General features: G+C 41.6%; 1 protein-coding gene across 1 annotated transcript in view; it reads right to left on the reverse strand.

Annotated features, from left to right (window-relative positions):
- CAB39 (calcium binding protein 39) overlaps positions 1-26,032 on the reverse strand; it is a 127,641-nt gene that overhangs the window by 15,620 nt on the left and 85,989 nt on the right. The window contains exons 3-4 of the mRNA XM_036767208.1: positions 19,347-19,511; positions 12,885-13,003 (exon numbers count right to left, since the gene is read on the reverse strand). Coding sequence (XP_036623103.1) covers positions 12,885-13,003; positions 19,347-19,511 — 284 coding nt within the window. The remainder of the gene's footprint in view (positions 1-12,884; positions 13,004-19,346; positions 19,512-26,032) is intronic.

Below are 26,032 nucleotides of genomic sequence, written 5' to 3' on the forward strand. Positions count from 1 at the left end.
ATAATTTAGCTTCTTCTTTGCCTATTCTAATTCCTTCAATTTCTTTTTCTTCTCTTATTGCTACAGCTAACATTTCTAGTACCAAATTGAATAGTAGGGGTGATAATGGACAACCCTGTTTCACCCCGGGTCTTACTGGGAATGCATCTAGCTTATTCCCATTACATATGATGCTTGCTGATGGTTTTAGGTAGATGCTATTTGTAATTTTAAGGAAGACTCTGTTTATTCCTATGTTTTCTAGTGTTTTTAATAGGAATGGGTATTGTATTTTGTCAAAAGCCTTTTCTGCATCTATCGAGATAAACATATGGTTTCTGCTATTTTTGTTACTGATATGATCAATTATGCTGATAGTTTTCCTAATATTGAACCAGCCTTGCATTCCTGGAATAAATCCTACCTGGTCATAGTGTATTATTCTCGTGATAAGTTGCTGCAACCTTTTTGCTAATATTTTATTTTAAATTTTTGCATCAATATTCATTAAGGAAATTGGTCTATAGTTTTCTTTCTCTGTTTTGACTGTTCCTGATTTAGGTATTAGTACCATATTTGTGTCATAAAAAGAATTTGATAGGACTCCTTCACCTATTTTCCCAAATAGTCTATAAAGTATGGGAATGAATTGTTCTTCAAATGTTTGATAGAAAACCATCTGGCTCTGGAGATTCTTTCCTGGGGAGTTCACTGATGACTTGCTCAATTTCTTTTTTCTGAGATGGGGTTATTTAGGTAATTTACTTCCTCTTCTGTTAACCTGGGCAATTTGTATTTTTGTAAATATTCATCCATTTCTCTAAGGTTATCAAATTTATAGGCACACAATTGGGCAAAATAATTACTAATTATTGTTTTAATTTCCTCTTCATTGGAGGTGAATTCACCCTTTTCATTTTTGATACTGGTAATTTGGTTTTCTTTTTTTTAATCAAACTGACCAAGAATTTATCAATTTTATTGGTTTTTTCCATAAAACCAGCTCTTGGTTTTATTTATTAATTCAATAGTTTTCTTCATTTCAATTTCATTAATCTCTCCTTTGATTTTCAGTATTTCTAATTTGGTATCTAATTGGGGATTTTCAATTTGTTCTTTTTCTAGCTTTTTCAGTTGCATGCCCATTTCATTGATCTCCTTTTTATCTATTTTATTCATGTAAGCATTTAGAGATATAAAACTTCCCCTAGGAACTGCTTTTGCTGTGTCTCGTAAGTTTTGGTATGTTGTCTCATTATTGTCATTCTCTTGAATGAAGTTATTAATTGTTTCTACGTTTTGTTCTTTGGCCCATTCATTCTTTAGGATTAGATCATTTGGTTCCCAATTAATTTTTAGTTTATCTTTCCATGGTCCTTTATTACAAATAATTTTTATTGCATCATGATCTGAGGAGGATGCATTGACTATTTCTGCCTTTCTGCACTGGATTGTGAGGTTTTTATGCCCAAGTACATGGTCAATTTTTTGAGTATGTGCCATGTACCACTGAGAAAAAAGTATATTCCTTTTTATCTCCATTCAGTTTTCTCCAGAGGTTTATCATATCTGTCTTTTCTAAAATTCTATTCACCTCTTTAACTTATTTCTTGTTTATTTTGAGGTTAGATTTATCAAGTTCAGAGTGGGGGAGGTTGCAGTCCCCAGCTAGTATGATTTTGCCATCTATTTCTTCCTGGAACTCCCTTAACTTCTCCTCTAAAAATCTGGATCCTATACCACTCGGTGCATATATGTTAAGTAATGATATTGCTTCATTGTCTATGGTGCCTTTTAGCAGGATATAGTGTCCTTTCTCATCTCTTTTAATTAGATCTATCTTTGCTTTTGCTTTGTCTGAGATTAGGATTGCTACTCCTGCTTTTTTTACTTTAGCTGAAGCTCAATATATTCTACTCCAGCCTTTTACTTTTACCCTGTGTGTATCCCCCTATTTCAAATGTGTTTCTTGTAAACAATATATTGTAGGATTATGGTTTTTAATCCATTCTGCTACCTGCCTCCTTTTTATGGGAGAGTTCATCCCATTCATATTCACAGTTATGATTACTATCTGTGTCCTTTTCTCCATCCTATCCCCCCCCCCATTTATGCTTTTATTTCTCCCTTCTCCCTTCTACTCCTCAAAAGAGTTTTGCTTTTGACCACTGCCTTCCTCAGTTTACCCTCCCTCTTGATTCCCCTACTTTATCTTACCCTTCCCTTCTGATCACCCTCCTTTTTCTTTTCCCTTTCCCCTCCCACTGCCTGTAGGACAAGTTTGATTCCTACACATATCAGAGTATGCTATTCTCTTCTTGAATCAAATCCGGTAAGAGCAGAGGTCATATACTACTCTTCTCTCTCCCTCCTTTCCCTCTACTATAATATGTTTTTGTGCCTTTTCATGTGATGTAATTTACCCTTTTCTACTACCTCCTTAGCTCTTCTCCCAGAACCATCCCTTTATATCTCTTAATTATGCTTTTTATCATTATACCAGTTATTTTATACTGACACCCACAGTCTGTGTGTATCCCTTTCCCTTGTCATAACTGTACTATTCTTAAGATTCACATATGTATATAACATGTATAAAACAATATAATCCTACATAAGGATGTAAACAATATGCCCTTATTAACAAGGTTTGTGGGGTTTTTCCCCCCCACAGATGACATCATTGTAATTGGGAGGGGGTGGGGGAAGGGGTATTCAGTTGTGTCCAACTCTCCATGACCACATTTGGGGTTTTCTTAGCACAAACACCGGAGTGGTTTGCCATTTCCTCCTCCAGCTCATTTTACAGATGAGGAAACTGAGGTACACAGAATTAGGTGACTTGCCCAGGGTCACACAGCTAGTGAATGTGTGAGGCTGGATTTGAAGTCAGGAAGATGAGTCTTCTTGTCTCCAGGCCCTACACTTTGTGTACACTATGGTGCCCCCTAGTGGCCCTGTGATAGTGATGCATGGCTCATCAAAGAAGATTTGTACAGAAGCATTTCCTATCAAACCATCACAGAACTGTGATTAGTTTTACATTTGGGGCTCTCAGCTTTTCAGATAAGGCCCCAAACTGAACCAAGAACTCTGTTTTGAAGTTGTTGAGAATAATCCTACTATGTGTGCAAACATTCTAGTCCAGGCCCTGTGCCTAGTCTCCTTGTGTCCAGTCTGTCCCTCACAGAAGTGGACAAATTAAACAGGTCTGCCGCATCAATGCCTGCTTAAAGAGCTGCAATGGCTTCCTACTGTCTCAAGGATGAAACAGAGACTTCCTAGCTTTCGCTCAAGCCGGCTCTCACCTACTTTGCCAGCCCCATTCCATCTTCCTCCTCCACTCCACATTCCAACCAAACTGGCCCCAAACTCCACGTCACATCCCATCTTTGTCTTGCCACACCAGCTATCCCTGTAACTGAAGTGTTCTCCCTAATTCCCTAAGAAATCATCCTTCCCATCTTCCTCAGTTCTCCTCCCTTTTCAAATTACCCTAAACTTATTTTTCCATGTATGTATATCACAAACCTCTCGGTCTGGTATCAGAAGTCTTTGACTCTCCAGCTCCAGGGTGACTCCCCATTACTTGCCCTCACCCCCTCCAGGCCTCAGGCAAACTGGCTTCACTCTGTCCCCGTGCAGAGGCTGCTCTCCACCCCCCGCCTTGCATTCATGTTGTCCATGCAATGCCCTGGCTCATCGGTGAACGAGTCAGATCCTCCTCCCAGTAGAATGGAAGGCCCTCAAGTGCAAGAACTGTCTCACTTTTTAATCTAGCCACTAGCATGATGTCAGCAACTCAGTATTCTACACCTGCTTGTTGACTGATTCTCCAAAATCTTGTGTCAAGAGAATTTACAATCCATGGACACCCCAACCAGGTCAAACAACCAGCATTCCCTCCGTCTTAGCACCTGCAAGAGGGATTTCCTCAGGCTTTCACTGTTGATGACCTCTGAAAGGAGGGAACCTTTACTGCTTCCCTTTCTCCCTGAGCAGTATAAGGGGAAAACTATAGAAAAAACTTTAAGTATTATGTGCACGTTTGCTAAGGAGTACTTAGCATCACATCCACAGAGCCCATTCTTACATGACCCAAGAGGCTTCGAGGGAAGAGAGCTCTTCTGCCGAGGCTGACGATGAGCCACTGGCTCTCATCTCTCTCACCTTCTGACCAAGCGTCCTGGGAGGAAGCAAAGCAGAGGAGTGAGAATCGGGAGACTCGGACCCCTCCCAGCCTCTGCCATGACCTGAGGCCTGTGACTGTTACCCAGGATGACCAATATTTGACAAACCAATCTTTAATTTCTTCCCTCTGACAGATTAGAAAAGCTTTCACCTTTCTGTCACTGCTTTCATGAATGGCCTACAAAGATTCTTCTATCTCCTCAAAGCTTCCTTCTTACCCTCTTACAATCTGAATTCCACCTCCTCACCTGCTACTCAAACAACACAAGCCTCACCTGGGTCCTTCTCATCTATTTTTGTTTTTAACATCTCAGATGCTCTTTGACTTTTCCTCCCATCCAACTCCCTCCGCAGTTTAATTCTATGATATGACTAGCCAAGTTCTCCTTCTGTTTCTTTTTTTTTTTTGGGGGGGGGGGAGGCAATCAGGGTTAAGTTTCTTGCCCAGGGTCACACAGCTAGTATGTGTCTGAGGCCAAATTTGAACTTAGGCCCGGCACTTTATCCACTGCATCACCTAGCTATTGTTCCTGCTTCACCAGCCATGGATTTCACAAAATTTCCACAAGAGCGAGGGGGGGGGGGGGAGGCAGAAGGCAATCTCCAAGAAGGAATCAAGTAATCAATAAGCATAAAGGTATTTTATTAAACAGGCCCCATGTTCAATCCTGGGCATACAAGGGCAAAGACGCATATGGACAATAAACACACAGGCATGAGAACCAGTGATAAAGCCCATGACCTAGACAACAGAGGCCTGGGTTACTAGAAATCCTTAGGTGAGGGGGCCAGTGAGACTTCCAAAGTAACACAAACTCAGTGGGATGAGCCTATGGCTCTGGAAAAGTCAACATGACTCAAAAGGAAGAGAAGAGTCTAAACAGACGTGGGGGAGAGGTGTGAAAAAGATCTACTTCCGTAAGGAGACAGAGGGATCCAAGAGGAGAGGTTGCTGGAGATCTCTGGAGACTGTGGAAATGCAGATCACAAGTCCAGCCCAGAGGCTTCAATTCTTCAGACATCTGCTGGAGCGCTTTAGGCCAAGAGCAGAGCCACTCAATACTTTACTAACTTGCTTTAAAGATAATTTCATCCTTTAAAAGGTGGAGCAACCAATAAGGGGAATTGTCCTTCTAGGTCTGATCCTAACAAACAAGGAAGAGCAGGCTAGGAACCCTGGGGAGCTAGGAAGAGAGGGCTGAGGCCAGCTTACAATCAGGATAAACATGGGAAGCTCTTCCAGAAGAAAAATATGAAGATCCAAAGCTAAAGAATCCTAACGAGGAGGGAAAGGGAGCACTTTCTAAAACCAGCACAAGGGATGGAGGAGGCAAGGTCTAATGGAGGAGGGGAGGTCCAAGCTGGGCACTGAAGAAAGCCTGGCCTCCTAGAAGCAGAGGCAAGGGAGGAAAGCAGCACAAAGCCTTGGAGAGGGAAGATGGATGCTGGCAGGAAGCATAAGAAGGCTAGTGTGGCTGGAAGGTAAAGCTGGTGTGGAGGAGCCATAGATACTTAGTGCACACAGAAAACTCACCACCAAAAAGTTTTGTAGATGTGGACAGAAGATGGATACAAAGGCAGGTAAGTGAAAGCATAGCACAATCCTTTAAGAATCCTATCAGGAATGTTCAATCTCAAAAGCAGTTAAATTTGGTGAAGATGGCTAAGGAATGAGGAAGACAAACATCTATTAAGCACCTACCGGATGCCAGGCACTGTGCTAAGCAATTTGTAAATATTATCTCATTTGCTCCCCACAACAACCCTGTGAGATAGGTATTATTAACTCCAATTTACAGTTAGAGAAATTGAGGAAGACTGAGGTTTAGTGAACCAACCAGGGTCAGATAGCTAGTGAGTGTCTGAGGCTGGATCTGGACTCGGGTATTCTTGACTGTAGGCCCACAGCTCTATACACTGCCAAAGTGCTGCTTTTTTGAGTTTTTAAATACAGCTAGGACTACTACTCAGGGCAGATAGGAAAAATGAAAGATGACAACACAGAAAAGGCAGAACTATTCAATTCTTTTGCTTCTATTTTCCTTTGGACTGTAAAAGATTAGAAAAAAAGGCTACTAAGAAGCTGACAGCCAAGGTAAGGAAAGGAGAGAGTGCCCAAGTGCCCTTGAAGACTCCAAATAAGCACATTCGGATGGACAACATCTCTGGTTACTACAGCTGTGACTTCAGAGCCCCGGCGGCTGTCCCTCCAAGACCAGGGGCTGGCAATGTAAGACTGGAGAAAGGCAGATATCTCTACATTCAAGAATGGGCATGGAGTCTTCCAAAGAGAAGCCAAGGACTTGACCTGCAATCTTGATAAAATGCTAAAACCTGATTAAAGAACTGTAGTGTGCATCTGATAAAGAAAGCAGTGGGAACAAAGAACGAATGTGGTGTCAGAAGAAATGGGTTACTAGAGAGGTGGATCAGGGAATACTGTATAGAATGTACCCTTTTCACTTGTGTTGACTCGTCATGACCCCTTGTGGGGTTTTCTTGGCAAAGATCCTGGAGCAGTTTGCCATTTCCTTCTCTAGCTCATCTTACAAATGAGGAAACTGAGGCCAATAGGGTTAATGACTTGCCCAGGGTCACATAGCTAGTAAGTATCTGAGGATGGATTTGAACTCTGGGAGATGAGTCCTGCTGATTCCAAGCCCAGCGCTCTGTGCACTCTGGCAACCTCTAGCGCCCGATAGAATGTACTGAGGTTTTACTAAAACATTTGACACAGCCCCTCAAGTTACTTGTGTGCAAATGACAGAAAGATCTAAGCATAATTAAGAGGATTCAGAAGTGCCTGAATGATCCCAAGAACAGTCATTAATGGTTCAAGGTATACTTGGAAGGTCTCTAGTGGAGTGCCTCAGGGATCTGCACCTGGACCTGACCTGTAGAACATTTTCATCGGTGACTGGGATAAAGATCTGGATGCTACATTCATCCAATTCCCAGTTGACACAAAGCTGGGAGAGATAAATAGTATACCAGATGACACAGTCAGGATCCAGAAAGATCTGACTGTAATGTGTTGCTGAATATTATAAAGTATGTAAAGTCTTACACCAGAGTTCAAAAAAGCCAACTTCACAAATAGAAGATGGGAGCAACTGCATGAGAAAAGACTTTATCCACCCCCCACTTGATGAGAGGCCTCAGAAGTAGATGGCAGACCAAAGGCGGGCATGATTATAGGCTTTATGAAAAAAAAAGAGAGAATCCCAAGTGAGATGAGGCTCTGACCACAGGTACTGCACTGTGCTCTGATCTAGACACAACGTAAAGAACCTCGAGACCAGGCCATACGAGGATCAGGTGAAGGAAGCGGGAAACCAGAGTCTAGGACCAAGATCCACATGACAGCTCTAAGTATTCAAAGGATTCCCCTGAGGAACACGCATCAGACTTGTTTTCCCTGGTTCAAGAAGACGTTTCATATCAGGAAAATCTACCTGACAATGAGAGCTGCCCCAAAGTAAAAAGGGCCACCTCAGAGGCTGTTCATCCTGGGAGGCAGAGGGTCAGCCCAGGCTGTTGAGGGCTTCAAACAAAAGCTTCACCAGGTGACCATTTGTCAGGTAGATAGTGCAGAGCAATGTGACTTGGAACTAGATGTTGGTGGGGGTTTTTCCTTTTATTTTGCAATTAAGTTTTTATTTTCTTCCCCTCCCTCCAACACACACACACACACACACACACACACACACAACCACAACCAAGTCTCATTTTGGACGAGCCTCAGTCTTCATCTCAAATCCCTTGTCAGAAGGTCAGTATCTCAGGGCCTGACTGCAACGGCTGCCACGATACTGCTGTGATTACATAAAATGCTCTTCTGCTTCTGCTCCCTTTGTGCGGCACCACTTCATACAAGTCTTCCCAAGCAGCTGTGAACCTAGCCTATTCATCCTTTCTCACGTCATAATAATGTCCATTACATGAACATAGCAATGGCTTGTTCAAACCTTTCCTGGCTGAGGGGCAGCCCCCCAGTTTCAGGATCTCAGCTACCACAAAAAGCTGCCATCAATATTTTTGTACATTCCTTGATCTCTTTAGGTTGTAGATCCCAGACAGGTATCGCTGAGTTAAGGGCTATGGACAATCTAGGGGCTTTTGGGGCTCAGTTCTAAAATGCTTTCCAGAATGGCTGAAGCAATTCAACACTGCCACAACAGTGCTTTAATATGCCTATTTTCCTGTAACCCCTCCAACATCCAGTCATCCTTACCAATCTGATGGGTGTGAGATGGAAACTCAGAGTTGTTTTAATTTGCATTTTTCTAATTATTGGTGATCTAAGGCATTTTTTCACATGGTTATAGATTGCTTGGATGTCTTCCTTTGAGAATTGCCCACTCATATCCTTTGCCGTTCAGTCATTTTTCAGTCATGTCTGACTCTTCGTAACCCCTTATGGGGTTTTCCTGACAAAGATAACGGAGTGGTGTGTCATGTCCTTCTCCAGCTTGTTTGACAAATGAGGCAAATGGGGTTAGGTGATTTGGTTAGGGTCACACAGCTAAGTAAGTGTCTGAGGCCAGATCTGAACTCAGGAAGATGAGTCTTCCTGACTCCAGGCTCAGTGTCACCGTGCCACCTAGCTGCCCCATATCCTTTGACCATTTTATCTTATATATGTCTTCCCCAACCCAGAGATCAGGAAGGGTGATTTCTTCCTCATTCCTATGTGTTGTCTGTTTGCCCTAATCCACTGGAGAAGGAAATGGCAAACCACTCCTGTGTATCTTTGCCAAGAAAATCCCATGGACAGTATTGTTGACAGGGTAATGAAGAATCAGACGTGACTGAATTAACTAAGCAACTGAACTGTCGATCTCAACAGACAACAAAATGTAAGGTCCTTGAGAGCAAGAGCTGTTTCTATTTCACGTTTGTTTCTCCAGTGTCTGGCACGTGGTAGGCACCGAATAAATGCTTGTAGATCTAACCCTTTGAGGATCCTTGCAACTCTGAGATTTGGGGATTTTTCTATTTCCTATCTATTTGGGTGGCAGTTGGGTGGTATAGTGCATAGCAGTTTGGGCCTGGAGTTGAGAAGACTTGATTTCAAATCTTGCCTCTGACACTTGGTAGCTGTATGACCCTAGCTGGGCATGACTCAAATGACTGAGCAGTACCACATCAATGACCTATCACTTCTTAGACCAAAGTGGTCTAAGTTGGCCTTCTTCTACCCTAGAGCACATTGCCATGTGCATCTTCTTCAAAGTGTCTAAAACTGAATTCCTTTTCCCCACAATTGATTCTCCTCAAACCAAGAGGTCTTTTTTTCCCCCAACTTCCATAATTCTATTAAGGGCATCAACAATTCTTCAGTGTCACATTTTAAACTCTTATCACCACTCAGTCCCTTGCGCCTTTGACTACTGTAAGCACTTCCCAGTTGGCTTTCCCACTTCCAGTAATGCCACCATCTAATGCCTTCCTACTTCCCATCCTCCCACCTCCTAACTCAAGAATCTTCACTACCTGCTCCCTGTACAATGAATCAGGAAAACGCTACAACAGTCTAAATGGAAATCGGACACTATGTAATTATACAAACCACGACCATGTGTCACTGCAGACACATGACTGTGGTATGCTACTGCTGCTGACAGACTTGGTTAGTTTCAATGAAATGCCTCTTCTTCATTTTAAATTTCTGTTCCAAGGATAAGGAAGAGGAAGAGGGATGTATTTGGAAATTAATGTAATATAAATACAAAAGGTATCTTTGAAAAAACTCAAAAGCCTTGCAAAATGAGTTTCCTTTCTTAAGTCTCCTCTGTTAGATGAATTTGTATGTTGATGCTCTGTTGCCCTTGGTGGTTCCCCCACCAGCAGGAATGCTTTGTACTCTTCCCTTTTTACTGAAAATCCACTTTTCAATGATGTTTATGGGATGTGTCAAAAATTGATTTTTTTTTTTGCTTTTGGTGGGAAACTATGCCAATTAATCCTTTCAGTTATCATAAGTAAAACACTATCACACAATTTGGCTGATCTTTCTTGGCACGTGAAGAGTTTCTTCACGGCTGCTTGTGAAGTCTATTGTTTTAAGCTGATAGTCTAGAATTGGTTGATATTTCTGAGTAAGCTGAGTTTGTAGTGTCTCTGTTGGACCTCTTTCTACCTATCTGAACTTTACATATTTTCCCAAGGCTTTTGGGTAATTTTCTTGCATGATTTTCTAAAATATGCTTTTTTTATTTCATCGTGTTTTTCTAAGAGACTAAAAGCTCTCGAGTTTCCTCACTGCCCTTCAACTCCAGGACTGGTTGTTTTCCCAGTACAGAGCTCTGTCTGTAACAGAGAAGCTCAGGTGTTCCCCTAATCTCAACGTCTTCTGATTTTATGCTGGTATTTTTCCAAACATCCTTTGTTTCAGTTCCAAATCTACTAATCTGGTTTTTTAGAGAATCTACTTGTCCAAAGAAATTCTCTACTATCTACATTCTAATTGGTCTATTTCTCTTGTTTGTCTCTGATTTGGGGGAAAGTTATTTCCTCCTCAATTTCCATTCTCACTTCCTCTTTTGATTCCTTTGCCGAGTTGTTAAACCGTATCTTAAGCAGTTCTAGCAGTTCTGAATGTTGTCTTATCATTTCTGGGTATCTTTTACTGTTGTACTATTTTTCTTCTGATGTAAGGTTTTCCTACAACTTAAAAAATATTACTTATTGTTTTGGAGTCTCGGTTTGGTGTCTCTCTCTCTCTCTCTGCCTCTGCTGATTTTTGGGTGAAGTATTCCTCTTGGTTGGTTTTTTCTACCCCTTCCTGGAAGCTTGCTCTTCTATGCTGGTAACACTCTTGCTATTTTGAGATGACAGAAGGGAGAGAGGCACCCCACTTCTCACACAGCCACCTTTCCCAGAAGTCCTAAACCTGTTCTGCACGTCTCTGGTGCACTTATCATGCATCACTTTTGTATCATAATTATCTGTGCATGTGTCATATCCTCCTACTACCTACAAAAGCAGGACCCTGGCTTATCTAAACCTTCTATCTCTCCTTGCACCTGCTCTGCACACAGGAGGGGCCTTTCCGGCAGCCCCGCCCTTCACCCATGGCCAACCGTCTCTGGACTGTTCTTTGAGCGTCTGCAGGTGTCTGCCAAAACACTAATTCATTCATACTTTTACGTCTCTAGCCCGGATTACTGCGACATCCTCTTACCTGTCTCCCTGAAATCCCTCCTGCACACGACCATGACACTCAACTTCCATAGCAGCTTCTTCTTTAGTTATTTCTCTTGTGCGCTCACCTCCCTGACAAGACTGCAAACTTCTTAGGGCAAGGGAACTAGCCTTCAACACTTCAACCATCTCCCATGGTGCTTACAGCCGGGCAGAGATCACTTCACATTGCTTACTCCATGTCTACTAATTAAATACATGCTCACACTGCTCTTCTTATAGCAGGCAGGGGAATCAAAGGACAAAGGGCCCCGTACAACAAGCTGGGTAAGTTTGGTTCGGGGGCTGCCTGCCTTGCCTTAGATGAGGTCACAGTCTGAGGAGCAAAAGGCAAACAGTTACGCTGTACAGCCTGTTAGCAGGAAAGCATACACTATCCTAACAACCAATGTTCCCGAATGCAAAGCAAAACCACTGGAAAAACTTCCCACTGCACATGAATACTATTAGTGTAACACAGGGCAACAAAAACAATGCCAGCTCCAATAAGGAAGCAACAAAAGCTCTACAACTTAAAACTTTATCATCAAATGATGCTTTTTCCAATAAAGCTGTTCAGATCAAAAGTATCAATCTGGCCTTAACTGATTTGTGTTCCTTTGTTTTCTAATCAACATGTTCTTGGGAAAGGCAATGTTCCCTATGTTAAAGCAAAAGCGTACTTTAGAAAATTCTCTAAAAGAAGCCCAGTTTCACTGCTGTCTGTTTCAGCACGCAATTCTGCTTTGCTATATAGTAAAAGAGACTTGAACACAGTTGTGCATCAGCCCAGTATCTGAGGTCTGAAAAAGAAGCAGCAAGTGTGAACTTGTGGGTAGGACACAATCACTGAATCACTACTGGGAAGCAGCCAGGTGAGGGGACAGGACGAGCTGGATTGTCAGGGTTACCAGTCCTCCCAATAACACGAGTACATGTATGCACCCACTAATTTAAAAAAAAACACCACAAAGCTAAGAACAAATAGAAGTGAACCATAGCCACAGCTCCACAGTTTGTAAATAACTATGGTACAGAACTAACAGGCAACCTTGACCATCAGCAGGGTTCAGTGAGGAGAGGAATTTTTTCTTAAGGTTTCAGGCTTTGTTTCGTTTTTTTATTAGGCTACCCAAATATAATAAAAGTCTGCCCGTCCAGTGGTAATTTCAGGGAGATGTTCTCTTAGTGGGTTAGTGAATACACATTGTTCATTACTTGGACTAAGAGAGTTCTGCTTTAGGCAGCCTACACTCTTCTTAGGAGATTCGATTTTCCAAAGCTTCAAGAACTCAGACAAAAGTACCTTTTCCAGGATGGAGGATTTCTGAATTTTAAAGTGAGGGCCATCCAGATTCACCTTTAAATTTCTGTTTGTAATACAGATTGTTTGCTCAAGACCCGGGGGAGGGCAGGGGCAATCCCTGACAAAACTAGAATGAAATAAGTTTTCAGCACATCTGTCACCTTGCTTTTGCCCAAGACAATCTTTTTAACCGAGAGTATAAAAGTTGTAATATTGTACATACCCTTTTAATAACATGAACAAAATATTCTGTTGCGTGCAGATATATTCGACAGTAGGAGTTCTTGTACCAATTTGTCTTCTGAGGATGTTGTTGAAAATTTGGGCCACATCTTTTTTGCCCTGTTAGAAATACAATTAATTACGCATTTACCTAACTAAACATATGTAATACAAAAAAGCATGAGAGATGTTTTTACAGCAGAGAATGACCACTTCTTAGCATTTCAAGGATCTGTGATTTTGCCCTCCACTGACACAGACCACGTAGTCGTCCTTCAATAACTAAGGTCTTGAGGTGCTGCTGTCAGCACCTTGGAGATGACCTTCTCCCCTCTCAATGAGGTCCATCTTCCCACAAAAGACACTGAATCTGCACTTGGTGGGGCCCAAGAGACCTTGTGATCTACTGGAGCAGCCTCTGAGAACTCAGGGTCCCTTCCAAACCACAAAAAGCACAATAAGGCATTGGAGTCCTAGTTACTCAGGTAAATCAATAGCTGGCTTTAAAATGTTCACAGCTATTTCTTAATTTCTTTCAATTATTTTATTTCCTTCCCCGAAATCCCATACCCCATCATGGAACAGAGCTAGCCTGGCTCTTGAAGGATCCTGTCAAGCCTAAAAAGCTAAAGCACTGGCCCAGCCTGCCTCTGCTCTCTGGAGACCAGCTTAAGTCCACAGAGGGTCTTTCCCATAGCTCTGCTATACAGGCCCATCAACTCAAATAAATAAAAACAAAAAATAATGCCTAAGGGATGGCAAAATGGGTGAAGGGAACTAAGAATCCTAGTTTTTAGATTACTGAACTGAACCACATATACACTGGTATCCTTGCTGTCAATGAAACCACTACAGGATCTCAAGAACTGTCACTAAATGGAAGGAGAGATTGAAGGTTCTGGAAGGGCTGAATAAATTTCATCACATGTCCAAAGGCAACAAGAACAATTTTATGGGATATTCCTTCATCTTGTCCGGCAGTATTCAAAGTGATCACCCACCAACATCTGCTGCAAAGGATTAAGGAGTGGGCAAAAAGAAAAATCTATGCAGAACTTACAGAGAATAAGCTCAGGCTGGTTACTTGTTATTGTACTGGAAGGTCAAAAGTGGTTAGAAATGTCTTTTGTGGTGGAGAGGAAAGAGGGCTATAACAGAAAGGAGAAAACAAAATGGCTCCTGGAAGGTTGATACAAGAGATGTAAGGAGACCTTAACAAAACAATCAGCCAACCTTCGCACATCCCAGGTGGGCCGAGAAGGGGGGGTCAAGATGAATTCCATCCTAGGGCACCAAAAGAACTGATGTGACCACTGAGTGACTTGAAATCATTAGTTTTTCACTTTCTCGGTGTCACAGAGCCCTTTTGGCAATCTGGTAAAGTCCAAAGATACCTTTTCAGAATGTTCTGAAATTCTTAAAATGAAATAATCAGGAATTATGAAGGAAGTCAATTACATTATAGAAATAATGTTTTTTAAAAAACCAGTTCTGGGACTCTAGCTTAACACCTCCTAATCTAAGCCATCCTTAAGAGCTCACAGAGATCAGTAAGAATAAGAAGGAAATGGAATCTTCCAACTAGAGTCCAAGGATCTGGGTTCTGATTTCTAGCAAAATTCTAGAATATATTATTAAAGAGATGGTGAATGGACTTCTAGAAAAGAAAGCAGTCATCACAGAGAGCTAGCTAGCTTCACCAAGAATGGCTCATGCCACACTGATGGGATTAGCAGGGAAATGCAGTAGATCGAGTCTAACCAGAATTTATTAGCATTTAGTAAATATCGAGGGTATCCCTGTGGAAAAGAAAGAGAAATTTAAACTAGAAAAGAGTAGAATTTGATGGATTTGGAACAGGTTGAATAAACAAACTCAAAAACCACTGGGAAAGTGCTCTCCAATGGAATATCCACACCTCTGGCTCTAGGGGGTTTAGCATCTTATCTATGGCTTGAAGGTACAAAGAGATTATCAAATGTATGTCCCAAAGGTGAGAGCAAGAGCTGGTTTGCTAGATGACAAAGGAGCAGATCCCTTCATCGAGAGATGTAGGGATTGAGTAGTCAGAAAACTCAATAGTGGGGACCTGGCAGCTAAAAAAAAGTGAAGGCAATGCTAACCTGCAGCTGAGGGGTACAGCACCAAGGAGAAGCTGTAATCTACCCGGTCAGACCACATCTAGAGTAGGGACCACATCTTAGGAAGAACATTGATAAGCTACAGAGTATCCAGAGGAAGGCAATTGGGATGCGATGGGGACTTGGGATCCCGCTGCATGACGATCGTTTGAAAGAACTCAGGATGTTTAAGCTGAAAAAGAGACTTCAGCTATTTGAAGGACTGTTATGTGGAAGAGAGAAAGAACTCTTCTTTGGGATCTTACAGGTCAAAATTAGGGGGGATTGGTAGAAAAGAGGTAACTTTAGGATTTGACAAAAGAACAAACCTCCTACCAGCGGTATTAAGAGTGGCATGGACTGCCTTGGGATGGAGTGAATTATCCTCCACCAGGGGACTTCCAGTAAAGACTGGATGGCCACTTTGCAGGGGATGGTGTAGCAGTAACTGGCGTCCTAGTATGGACTGGACTAGATCAAGGATCCTTCATGTATGTGTGTGTCAAGGATCCCTTTAGCAGTTTGGGAAAGCCTATGGATCCATTCTGAGAAAGATGTTTTTTAAATGCACAAAATAAAATACAGAGGATTACAAAGAAACCCAATTATATTGAAATACAGTTAACCAAACACTTAAAAAAAAAAAAGGTCACAGACTCTAGGTTCAGAATCCCTGGTCTAGACTGGTTTCCAAGGTTCGTTCCAACTGAGATTCTGCGACTCTGAACATTGGGCCAAACTTAATAAGATGAGACTCAAAAAAATCAACTCCACTTGCACAAAAGAGGGAAGGGCAATTTTTCTGAAAATAATCTTGAGGCTTGAGAGCTGCACACTAAGTGAGTCCACAGTGTGATATGACAACCAGAAAAGCTAACAGGATCTTAGGCTGCAGTAAGAGCAGGACTGATTGTACATAAGCAATCTCAAAGGAGAAGATTCCAAAAGAATGGAAAAGACCAACCAAGGGTGAGACCTTCATGAAAGCATCAGGAACTTCTGACATCTATGTCTTTCTCCTATCACCTTAATGAGAACAGTCTAAGCACACAATGAAGAGGTTTGCAATGAAAACACGAGAAGGAAGTAGGCAGACTTTCAGAGATGACTTCCTAGAGATTAAATGAAGTACAGAGAATACAAGCCCTTGCTGTGTCAACTATGTGCTAACTTTTAAAAATTCATTCAACTCAACAAACTCCTGCTCTGAAGGCTCTGTTGAAACAAGGCGTCTCCTATGCCTGTTAAGATTACACAAAATTCTATGACTGACATGACAATGGAGAGAACTGGCCAACTTTCCCACTGTGGCTTTGTACTCAACTGAAGGTCTTGCTGACTGTTCATCTGCCTTGCTGTTCCAAACAACACAGAAGGGGGGGGGGAGAGAAAGAGAGAGAGAGAGAAGGTTACAACATAAGAAAAATGATGAACTGTCTGTAAAGAGTTGGGACATCCATCACGAGGACAAGCATGGGGGGGGAGGGGGGAGAGGGAAAGAGGGAGAGGGAGAGAGAGAGAGAGAGAGAAAGAGAGAGAGAGTGTGTGTGTGTGTGTGTGGTGGGGGGTCATGTACTGAGAATGAGAAAAAACAGAGAGAGAGAAAGCAGCCTGAAGGAAGCACTGAGAGCCCCCAAACAGTCAATGAACCAGGAGAGTCATTCCAGTGCTCCAGAGGCATACCTCTTCCACAGAGAATATAGAAGACCCAGAGAAGAACTTGGGGGGAGAAGTTATGCACAGGTGGCAGTCTGTGTTGGTGGAGGGAGCACACACAGTACTGACTGAACGACAGATCCAGCTAAATCGTTTATTTTATCCTGCCTAGTAGTTTCAAAATTCTAGCTTCCAAAGCTTAATCATTTTCAATATATTAACAATAAAGGAACAACAAAAGTAACAATCTAAGACAATTCTGCAGGACATAGGCTGAAAAATGCTTTCCACCTCCAGGGAAAGAGCTGATGGAGTCTGTGTACAGACTGAAGGAGACTTTTCTTAAACTTTACTTTTCTTGGTTTTTATTGGGGGATGGGGGGAGGTGCCCTCTCTATTTTCTTTCACAGCATGCTTGACTGAACACGTATAAGCTATATCAAAGTGCTTGCCTTCTCAACGAGGGGGGAAGGCAGGAAGGGTGGGAGAGAATTTGGAACTTAACATTTTAAACAAACTAATGTTAAAAATTCTTTTTACATGTAACTGGGAAAAATAAAAGAGTAAACAAACGTTACTGTGGTCTCTCCCCCTCTGACCACGTTTCTAACTTTCCAGTTCAGTTTCAACAACTAAGATACTAAAACTATCCGTCTTTTCCCTGTTACATCTCTGTAGACATTGGGCCACTCTGGAGTAGGCCTCCTCCCTGGAGCCTGTGGGTCTAAGAGGCTGCTCAGTCTCTCACAGATTCACACAGCAATGTGACGGGCAGCACAGACTCCATATCAACCTTGACTCAGAAACAGATGAGAACTTTGTCCCTCTCAAATTGGAGGGGGAACAGAAGGAGTCCTGGAAAGGATGGACAAAGGAGGAGGGACGCTACAGCAAAGCTGCCACACGGCCAGTGGGGGCAGTCAGGAACGAGAAGCAAGGAGCTTCGGGGCTAGAGAAAACAGGAAGGACTAGACATCACAGGCAGTGGGGACCTTCTAAGGTTACAAAAATACAAAGGTAACCCAAAGTCTCCAACCTATGCTTGAGGATTCAGGGCAACCAAGTTTGTTTCTGAGATGAGCACATGCCTCAAGAATGTGCACTGACACCCACATGTCAAGGTTGATGGATGGATATTTTGCTCCTAGCAAAAGTATTCCTAGAGCAGAGGGCCAAAAGACAGGAGATTTAAGGGTAATCTTATCAGCCGCAGTGAAGGATTCAATTTAAGTGGCTGCTGTGTCTAATTCAATTCAGAGAAATTTAATTACCAATCTTTTACTAAGTACCAAAAACATTTAAGGCACTGGAGATACAAAGATTTTTTTTTTTAATGTCAGTCCCTGTCCTCAGGGATATAAGAAGGGGGTTGTGGGGGGAAAGAAAGACAGAAGGAAGGAAAGAGAGGGGGAGAGAGGGGTGGAAGAAGAGGATGGGGGAGAAAGGGGGGGAGAGGGAGGGAGGGAGAGAGATGGAGAGAGGGGTAGGGAGGGAGAAAGAGAGAAGGAGAAAAGGAGAGAGAGAGAGAAGAGGGAGTGGGAGGAAGAGAGAGAGAAAGAGAGAGAAAGAGAGAGAAGAGAGAGAGAGAGAGAGAGAGAGAGAGAGAGAGAGAATACGAGAATATCTGTGTGTGAGAAATAAGGCTAGAAGAACCAGAGCCTGATTTTGCACTTAGGGCCTTCAGATTCTTGGCTAGAAATCTTTTTAAACCTAGACAGGCCAACTAGGGAGACAATGACGGTTTTTCAGCCAGGGATGACACAGTCAGATTGGCACACTTATCATTCATCATTAGGATGATTCTAGAACTCTGTGAAAGATCATTTGTTGATGAGGGAGAAAACAGAAGGCAAAGAGACCAATTCAGAGGCCATGGCCAGAGCTGCAGGCCTGAATCAGCACAGTGGGAGCCGGAGCAGAGGACAGATTCAAGAGATGCTGCTGAAGTGGTAGGACTATAGAAGCCAGCAGCTGATTGGCTGGGGTGCAGAAAGGAGATAAAGATGGCATCAACAGTGAGCAGGAAGCTGGGAGGAAGGTCAGTGGGGCTTTGGCAGCCATGCAGAGCCAGAATTCAAGGGAGAGCCCCTGTGTAGAGGTGATGAGTGGGCACTGACTCCCCAAGAAAGTACCCTGGTGTTTGGGGTCTGAGCAGACCAGAGGCTCTTCCTGAGAAGGTCCTCCTCTCATGAAACTTCCCACTTCTCCCTGGCTTGAGCACTGTCTTCATTCCTGCTTGCCAGAATCTACTCAAGTCTTATTTTTTTCAGTTCAGCTCACTAAACACGTCTCAGAGTATTTTCTGTTCCTTTAGACTAAGTTTCCAAAATGAGGGCCACCATCTTCCTGTGGGCAACCTTGGGACCACATGGTTTCTAGTGATTCTGTGCAATATGCTGCACACACAAGTGGCTACTTCACCAATGAAATCTACACTACACTACAATCTATCTTAGAACACAGAACAATGAAGAAAAGCTCCTGTTCCCCAGGGGATGACAGACAGAGAGCAGTGGCCACAGGTTCCATACAGTCCTGGCTCTGCCACTAAAAAGTGCAGCATGAGCTTATCTATTTTAGCAAAGATGCAGAGGAATGAAAAACTCCCAACCTTACTCCTCTGGTATATCCTTGTGAGGAGTGATGAGAAAACGGAGTGAAGTCCATGGGAAGTGTTCTGTTCTTACCTCAAAGTCAATGAGCTGTAGATCAGCTACAAGCGTGCTGAGGAGGCCACTGTTGTACAGCTCCTGAGCGAGCTGGGCCACAGCCTCTGTCTGGGGCTCCTTCTCGTTGGTGCCATACAAGATCTCCTTCATAGCAACCAGGTTTTTGGAAACCTCTTCTGTAGCCTGAGGAAGCAGGAGATACAAACAGTAAGCATTCCCAGCACCAAAGCAACTTAACTTAGCTTTTGATGTATTTTTTTTTAACAGATAATGGAAAGTTTTGTAAAAACACCAAATTCTCCCACTAGCCTATGAATTTTAATTTTAACATGGTTTAATCTGTGGAAAGAGGCTAAATTTCTTTAAATAAACTCTAATCTAAATCAGACCAAAACTGACTGACAAGGAAAATACAATACCAGGAGTTTAAAGAGCAGACCCTCTTCTTTGAAATGCTGTTACTTCCTCTCAAAAATCACTGAATGACACAACAAATCTCTTTAAAGGACACCTTGATATAGCAGCCTGGCCCATCCCTCCCTAATGAATTGGCTTTCAAACTAGTAGAACATGGCAATCCCATCAGTGGGTTTCCTATACAGTATATTCATCTTTAAGTGGCTGTGACTTGAAGTAATAGCACCTTCTTTGAGCTTTTAGATACTACAAACAAATATTTGAACAGACACATCTAGAAATTCTTCTGACAGCTAAGTGTTTCTCTGCTAGCTAAGCTTTCTTAAAAGCAAAAATAGGCCCAATCTCTTCTGCACTCAGGTCTCTCCTCTCAGTAGTGTGTGAGGTAAATAAAATGTGAAGACTTCACAGGGAAGATATGTATAAATATATATCTATGCTAAGAAATGTTTAAAAAAATCAAGAAATAGGGAAGTGGAAAAATTTTGAGGCCACAAGAGTCTGATGGCTCAGCCTCTGGGAAAGTTTACTCTGAAACTTTTTGTTCTTTCTTCTGGTTCTGGTTTAAAGATTTGTTCAGGAGAGAGTCTCCCCCACCCCTTATCCTATTCTCCTTCTTTAGATTTATAGATGTCACCTCTGTTGTAATCATTAACTAAGGGAATGGGAATTGGAGTTTCTGTGCCTTGATTTCCTGGTTCTTTGTCTAGCTTTCATGCTCAGATTGTAAGCCTGCCTCCCAGTCAATGGTGAGAAGGGTCAGAGGTAGGCAGGAATTCTCTTGAGTTAGGTATAATTATTGATGTTTTGCCCCTTGTAAAGTGCCTCCCTTGCTAGATCTGTTCTGAAAGGGGATGCCCTATTCTCGAGAATTGAATAAAATTTATTTCTGTTCCCACCCTGAAATGGTTCCTTATTATAAATTTAATTGGTGAGGGTCTTTCATCCCACACAGTTTTGGGGGCTCGTCCGGGATCTGCCCATTTTGTAAGCAGGACTCCTGATTGGCTCCGAGACTGGTGCACATAGGAGATTTCTCCGATAGTCTCCAGAACTGTTCAGGTATTTTCAATTCAGCTGGGCAAAGTCCTGAGGAAGGAGAGACTCAGGGGAACAGAAACCAAAGAATTCCAATTCTAAAATTAAAATCCCGTAACTGAAACTCTGGCTGGTGGAGAGAGAAATCAGTCACATTGAGTTATATGCATATAACCCAGTGGGAGAGGGCAAGAGCTTGCAGGCCCAAGGGTCTTAATTAGATTGGGTGCCACCAAGTGACCCCCCCCCCCCGTGACCTGGAGAAGCTGGGTGACCAGCTTCTGTGGTTTTGGGAGTCACTGACTCGGAGGCTCTGGTGACAGACCTCATCTAAATTGGAATGGGGAAAAAAATCAATCAAAGTCTATTATTTCAGAGGAAGGGTTTCCAAGTATACCAGTAGACAGTTTTTTGGGGAAAAAGCTTTTGGATTTCTGTACCTACCTGTCTGTGTTTTTGTGTGTCTGTGTGAATGAGTGCAGCCTGTCAGAAGTAGCAGCAGCACCAGCAGCAGTGGTGCAGAAGGGTCAGTAAACTCCCCCTTGCCCCTCCCTATCCCACTGGCATTCCTGACAAGACAGGTTGGAGCAGCGGCAGTGGGAGGGAGTGAGGAGGAGCAGAGCAGGCAATTCAGTTTTGTTCTATGTGTCCATGGTCTGGTTAAAGTTTACCATTGTAAAGAGAAGTACCCACAAGTTAAAGTCTAGTTGCGGGGGTTGAGACTGATTTATATAGAAAACAGGGTATGTGAGAAGGAAAGCCTGAGAAAGGTTAGACTGAGTTCTTAGGGCTCTGGATGTTATTATAACCTCCACTCAAAAGGAAGAGTTATCTGAGCAGGAGGAAGACTTAAAGGTACATGGGAAAGTTTTTTTGAACTGTTTTGCACTAAAAAGCCTCAAGATAAGAAACAGGTATAGCTCCTATAGAGAAAAGGAAGAAAGAAGAGGGGAGAACTTTTCCCTCAGATCAAAGGGAGGCAGGCTAGACAAGCATTTTAACCCTTTTCCTGCTTACCTAAAAGAGAAAAAGTTTTTGTGTAATGGGACCCAACCAGAAAAGAACTGAACTAAATGTGAAAAGTGAAGATGTGTCATTCCTAATTTAATGCTTAAGATAAATTAGAGTTCATTTTACTGTTTGTCACTAAAGTTTATGGGAAAAAAGGCAAGGAGAGACTGAGATAAAAGTGGAAAATTAGTAAATTAAAATCTTGAGGAGGCAGCTTAGAGTAAAAGGCTTGATAGCCTGAGTTAAAAACCCAAAAAAGTGCAGTTATAGAGAGATGGAAGGGATTATGTCCACCCACCCTTTGGACTAGATCTGTGAGTGGGTTTTACTAAATTTAATATGAATATTGGTCCAGTATGTTACTTTACATTGACATGGTTATAACAGGTGATTCAAAGTTGTTTGTAAAACTTTCAGAAGAAAATGTGGACATGAGTGGGGAACTGAAAAAATTAAGGAAATATATGAAATTGTGGATAATAATTTTTTTAAGGGCCGGGGTACTAGAATTGTGTGGCCCTAAGAAAGTTAATTTGCTGTTCAGTGAGGGGATGAGGGTGGAATTCACTCCTAGAAATACTATGGGAATCACATAATTGTAAAAGTATTTGGCATAATGACTGGGGTTAAATATAACTGCTTCATATGTGGGTTTTCTCAGATGTGAAGTTTATGTCAATGGTGATAAGGAGAAGGTGGACACATATCCAGCCCAGATTGGTAATTAATTAATTATGGTTTTAAAATGTTTAAATACATGACATCTGTTTATGGTATTGTTGTATTTCTAAAAACTGTTATATTGTTTGGTAAACAACTGTATCATTTGTGTTGTTAAAGGGGCAATTTCTCTGTTGTTAGGTTGAAAATTGTACTGTTAATTAATGAAGGGATGGGGAAACTGTTAAGTCATTTTATTTGACCATGTCTTTTAAAGAAGTTTAATTTAAGAAATTATAAACTTCCACGTTTTGTAGCAGCAGTTACTGGGATCCCTATTTGTACAATAAGTTGGGAAAGCCTGGAAGTTTTACTGAAAGAGAGAGAACAGTGGGGTCAGAAACTAGCTGACCTCTGAACCTAGCTTGTAAAGTCAGTAGGACTAATTTTTAGTAATTGGCTTTTAGGACACTCTTTTAAAAACTAAAATTTGATTGTGAGGTCCTGGTAAAGCTTCAAAAGGAAAGGTATTTGTCAGAAAATGCTATTATTGTAAAGTTGTGATACCCAAAAACCTAGCAGGTTTTAGGGGGGAAATGAAAAATTTGATTAATGCAAATATGTGAAATCTTGTTGTTTGTAGTCAAATAATTGGGTAAATCGGTACTCTTGTACAGTCATGTGAAGGATAACATTTTTTTAAAATATTAATGGGAACAGCTAGATAAAAGGAGAAGGATACGAATGTAATGTTGAATTATTATCCTATAGATTAAGGCTGGGATTTTACATCGCATTGTATCTATGTAGGATAAGGTTAAATGTTTTAAAGTGGTATAAGAGCAATTAGGTATTACTACAAATGGTAATTAATTATCAGTAACTGATTACTGGAACTAAATCAGAGACTTTTTTTTTATTTTAGGAAAAAGAATTTCAATGTGAGTCTCTTTAAGAGAGATAAGTTGTAGAATATTTTTGTAGTCATGGGAAAAGTTAAATGTGGATTTGAATTCATTCCATTGTCTAAAACATACAGATAAAGTTATATGGTTCAATTCTTTCAGATCAGGCAAAATTAGACAAGAATAGAAAAATAGAGGAGAAACTGATGCAAATGTGTTAGAGCAATAACTTACGATCTTAATGGGAAGATTTTATGAACAAGGGAGGAAATGCATGCAAGCTACTTAGAGTTAGCTTTAAGGATGTTCCTTGAGCAATGTGAGATCATAGTCATATCCTAAACCGATTATTGGAACTTGCTATTCAAAGACTTAATGGGACTGTTAACTGACTGTTTTTCTGAGTCTAACTCCAGGTGTGAGTATCAAGGAAGGCTGACCCAGGATGCTACCAGCCCTGACATGAGCCAGCAGACATGAGCTGGAAGTATGATTTCTTGGCAAAGTTGAGAGGGCAACTGTTCAACATGTGCTGAGGTGGTACCCTCTTGACTTGATCCCCTTAACTGAAACCTGGCAGACTAGGCCTGGCTCAATGCAACTTGCAGTTTGACACAACCTTTGCCTGGAGTTGATAGGAAGCTGGGGAAAATATGGTCCCCTTACTCTAAGGCCCTACTCTCTTGGTGGCAAGTTTCTACAATCACAAGGTTTTGTAAGTATAGTAACAAATCTATTAAAATAATTGATTATGGAACATCTTAGGTTACTACAGGACTGGAACTAGCATTCTGTGTAAGTTAGGTATTTTTCTTGGTAATGCTATGAAGACAATTAGGTCAAGGGCTTGTGAGAATACTATTTTGTTATTTGGTTAATATCAAGCTTGTCTAAGGTTTTGTTACAAATAATAATACTAAAAGAACAATGGTTTGTGGCTTATTTTGTAATGCCATCAAAGAAACATGGCATGACTAAAAGGTTAAGATTTACATGTACTGTTTTAAAAAAAATAGTTATTTAATGTATTTATGTATGCATTGGAGTCTTATCCTCCTGGTGGGGAAATTAATAATGAGTCAATGTAAAGTATGAGAATTTGGGTTCTGATGTGAATTTCTTAAATACGGCAATTGGCCAAGGTTTCAATTTTGAATCCGTAAAAATGATCAGGGTATAATTATTAGAAATGGTAACTTAAAATTGTGCTAAGGTAACTTTTGTAGGAGAATGGACAGAAAGCTGGTTCCTACAAGAAGAAGCTGTGGAAGTGGCTGGAACAACCAAGGACCAGAAGACTTCATTGATGCTCCTTGCCAGACAGCTGTGTGAGAAAAGACTTTTGAAATTTAAAGGGACAATTGTATTATACTTGCTTTTGGGTCTCTGTATTTGTACTTATAAAGGGGACTGCCCCCTTTGATTTGTCAATATGTTGATCAATCCTTCCCATCTTTATAGGGTAATGGGGATACCAGCAGGATGGGAAAGAAAATGTGGTACAGAAGTGTGATGAACGAAGAAGATAGGTGGGTGGATAATCAATATCAAAAATGGTGTGTGAAGTCTTCAGAATAGTGTCAAGAAGAGGGAAGATTATATGAGGTAAATAAAATGTGAAGACTTCACAGGGAAGATATGTATAAATATATATCTATATCTATACTAAGAAATGTTTAAAAAAATCAAGAAATAGGGAAGTGGAAAAATTTTGAGGCCACAAGAGTCTGATGGCTCAGCCTCTGGGAAAGTTTACTCTGAAACTTTTTGTTCTTTCTTCTGGTTGTGGTTTTAAGATTTGCTCAGTAAGAATAGGGTCACTGTGACCTGCTTTCCTTTACTGTAAAAGTACTGTAGGAGAATGGAGAGGGTCTCCCCCGCCCCTTATCCTATTCTCCTTCTTTAGATTTATAGATGTCACCTCTGTTGTAATCATTAACTAAGGGAATGGGAATTGGAGTTTCTGTGCCTTGATTTCCCGGTTCTTTGTCTAGCTTTCATGCTCAGATTGTAAGCCTGCCTCCCAGTCAATGGTGAGAAGGGTCAGAGGTGGGCGGGAATTCTCTTGAGTTAGGTATAATTATTGACGCTTTGCCCCTTGTAAAGTGCCTCCCTTGCTAGATCTGTTCTGGAAGGGGATGCCCTATTCTCGAGAATTGAATAAAATTTATTTCTGTTCCCACCCTGAGATGGTTCCTTATTATAAATTTAATTGGTGAGGGTGTTTCATCCCACACAGTAGCAAACCCAAGCTCGGTTCTTCAGCAGCATACAGGCGGGCGGCTTCATTTTGTCTTGAGTTTCTTCTCCTTGGGATTCTATATTGCCCATTATTTCCACAGAATAGGTAGAGGCAAGGAAAGGAGACAGCTCTAAAATCAGTTTTGTTCTTTACTAGTAATTCAGGAAGGACTGGGTGGGAGAGAAATGTCAAACATTGTTCAAATGATGTTTGGGAGTGACTAGTGTCAACTCCCACCATTCAGGAGCCACAAGTGCAATTCCATGAAGTGCCTCTGGTCACAGGGCTAGCACTGCCAGAGGGGGTGCCTGGAGCCAGCTCCTTCCTTTCAATCTTCCTCCTATTTCTTTCCCCCACTACTATCACCCACTTAAAAGAATTACAAAACCATGGATAGGTAGAAACATTATTAAACGGAGTCATATTCCCAT

The sequence above is a fragment of the Trichosurus vulpecula genome, chromosome 7 (genome assembly GCF_011100635.1).
Source record: "Trichosurus vulpecula isolate mTriVul1 chromosome 7, mTriVul1.pri, whole genome shotgun sequence".
In the NCBI taxonomy this organism is placed as follows: Eukaryota; Metazoa; Chordata; class Mammalia; order Diprotodontia; family Phalangeridae; genus Trichosurus; species Trichosurus vulpecula.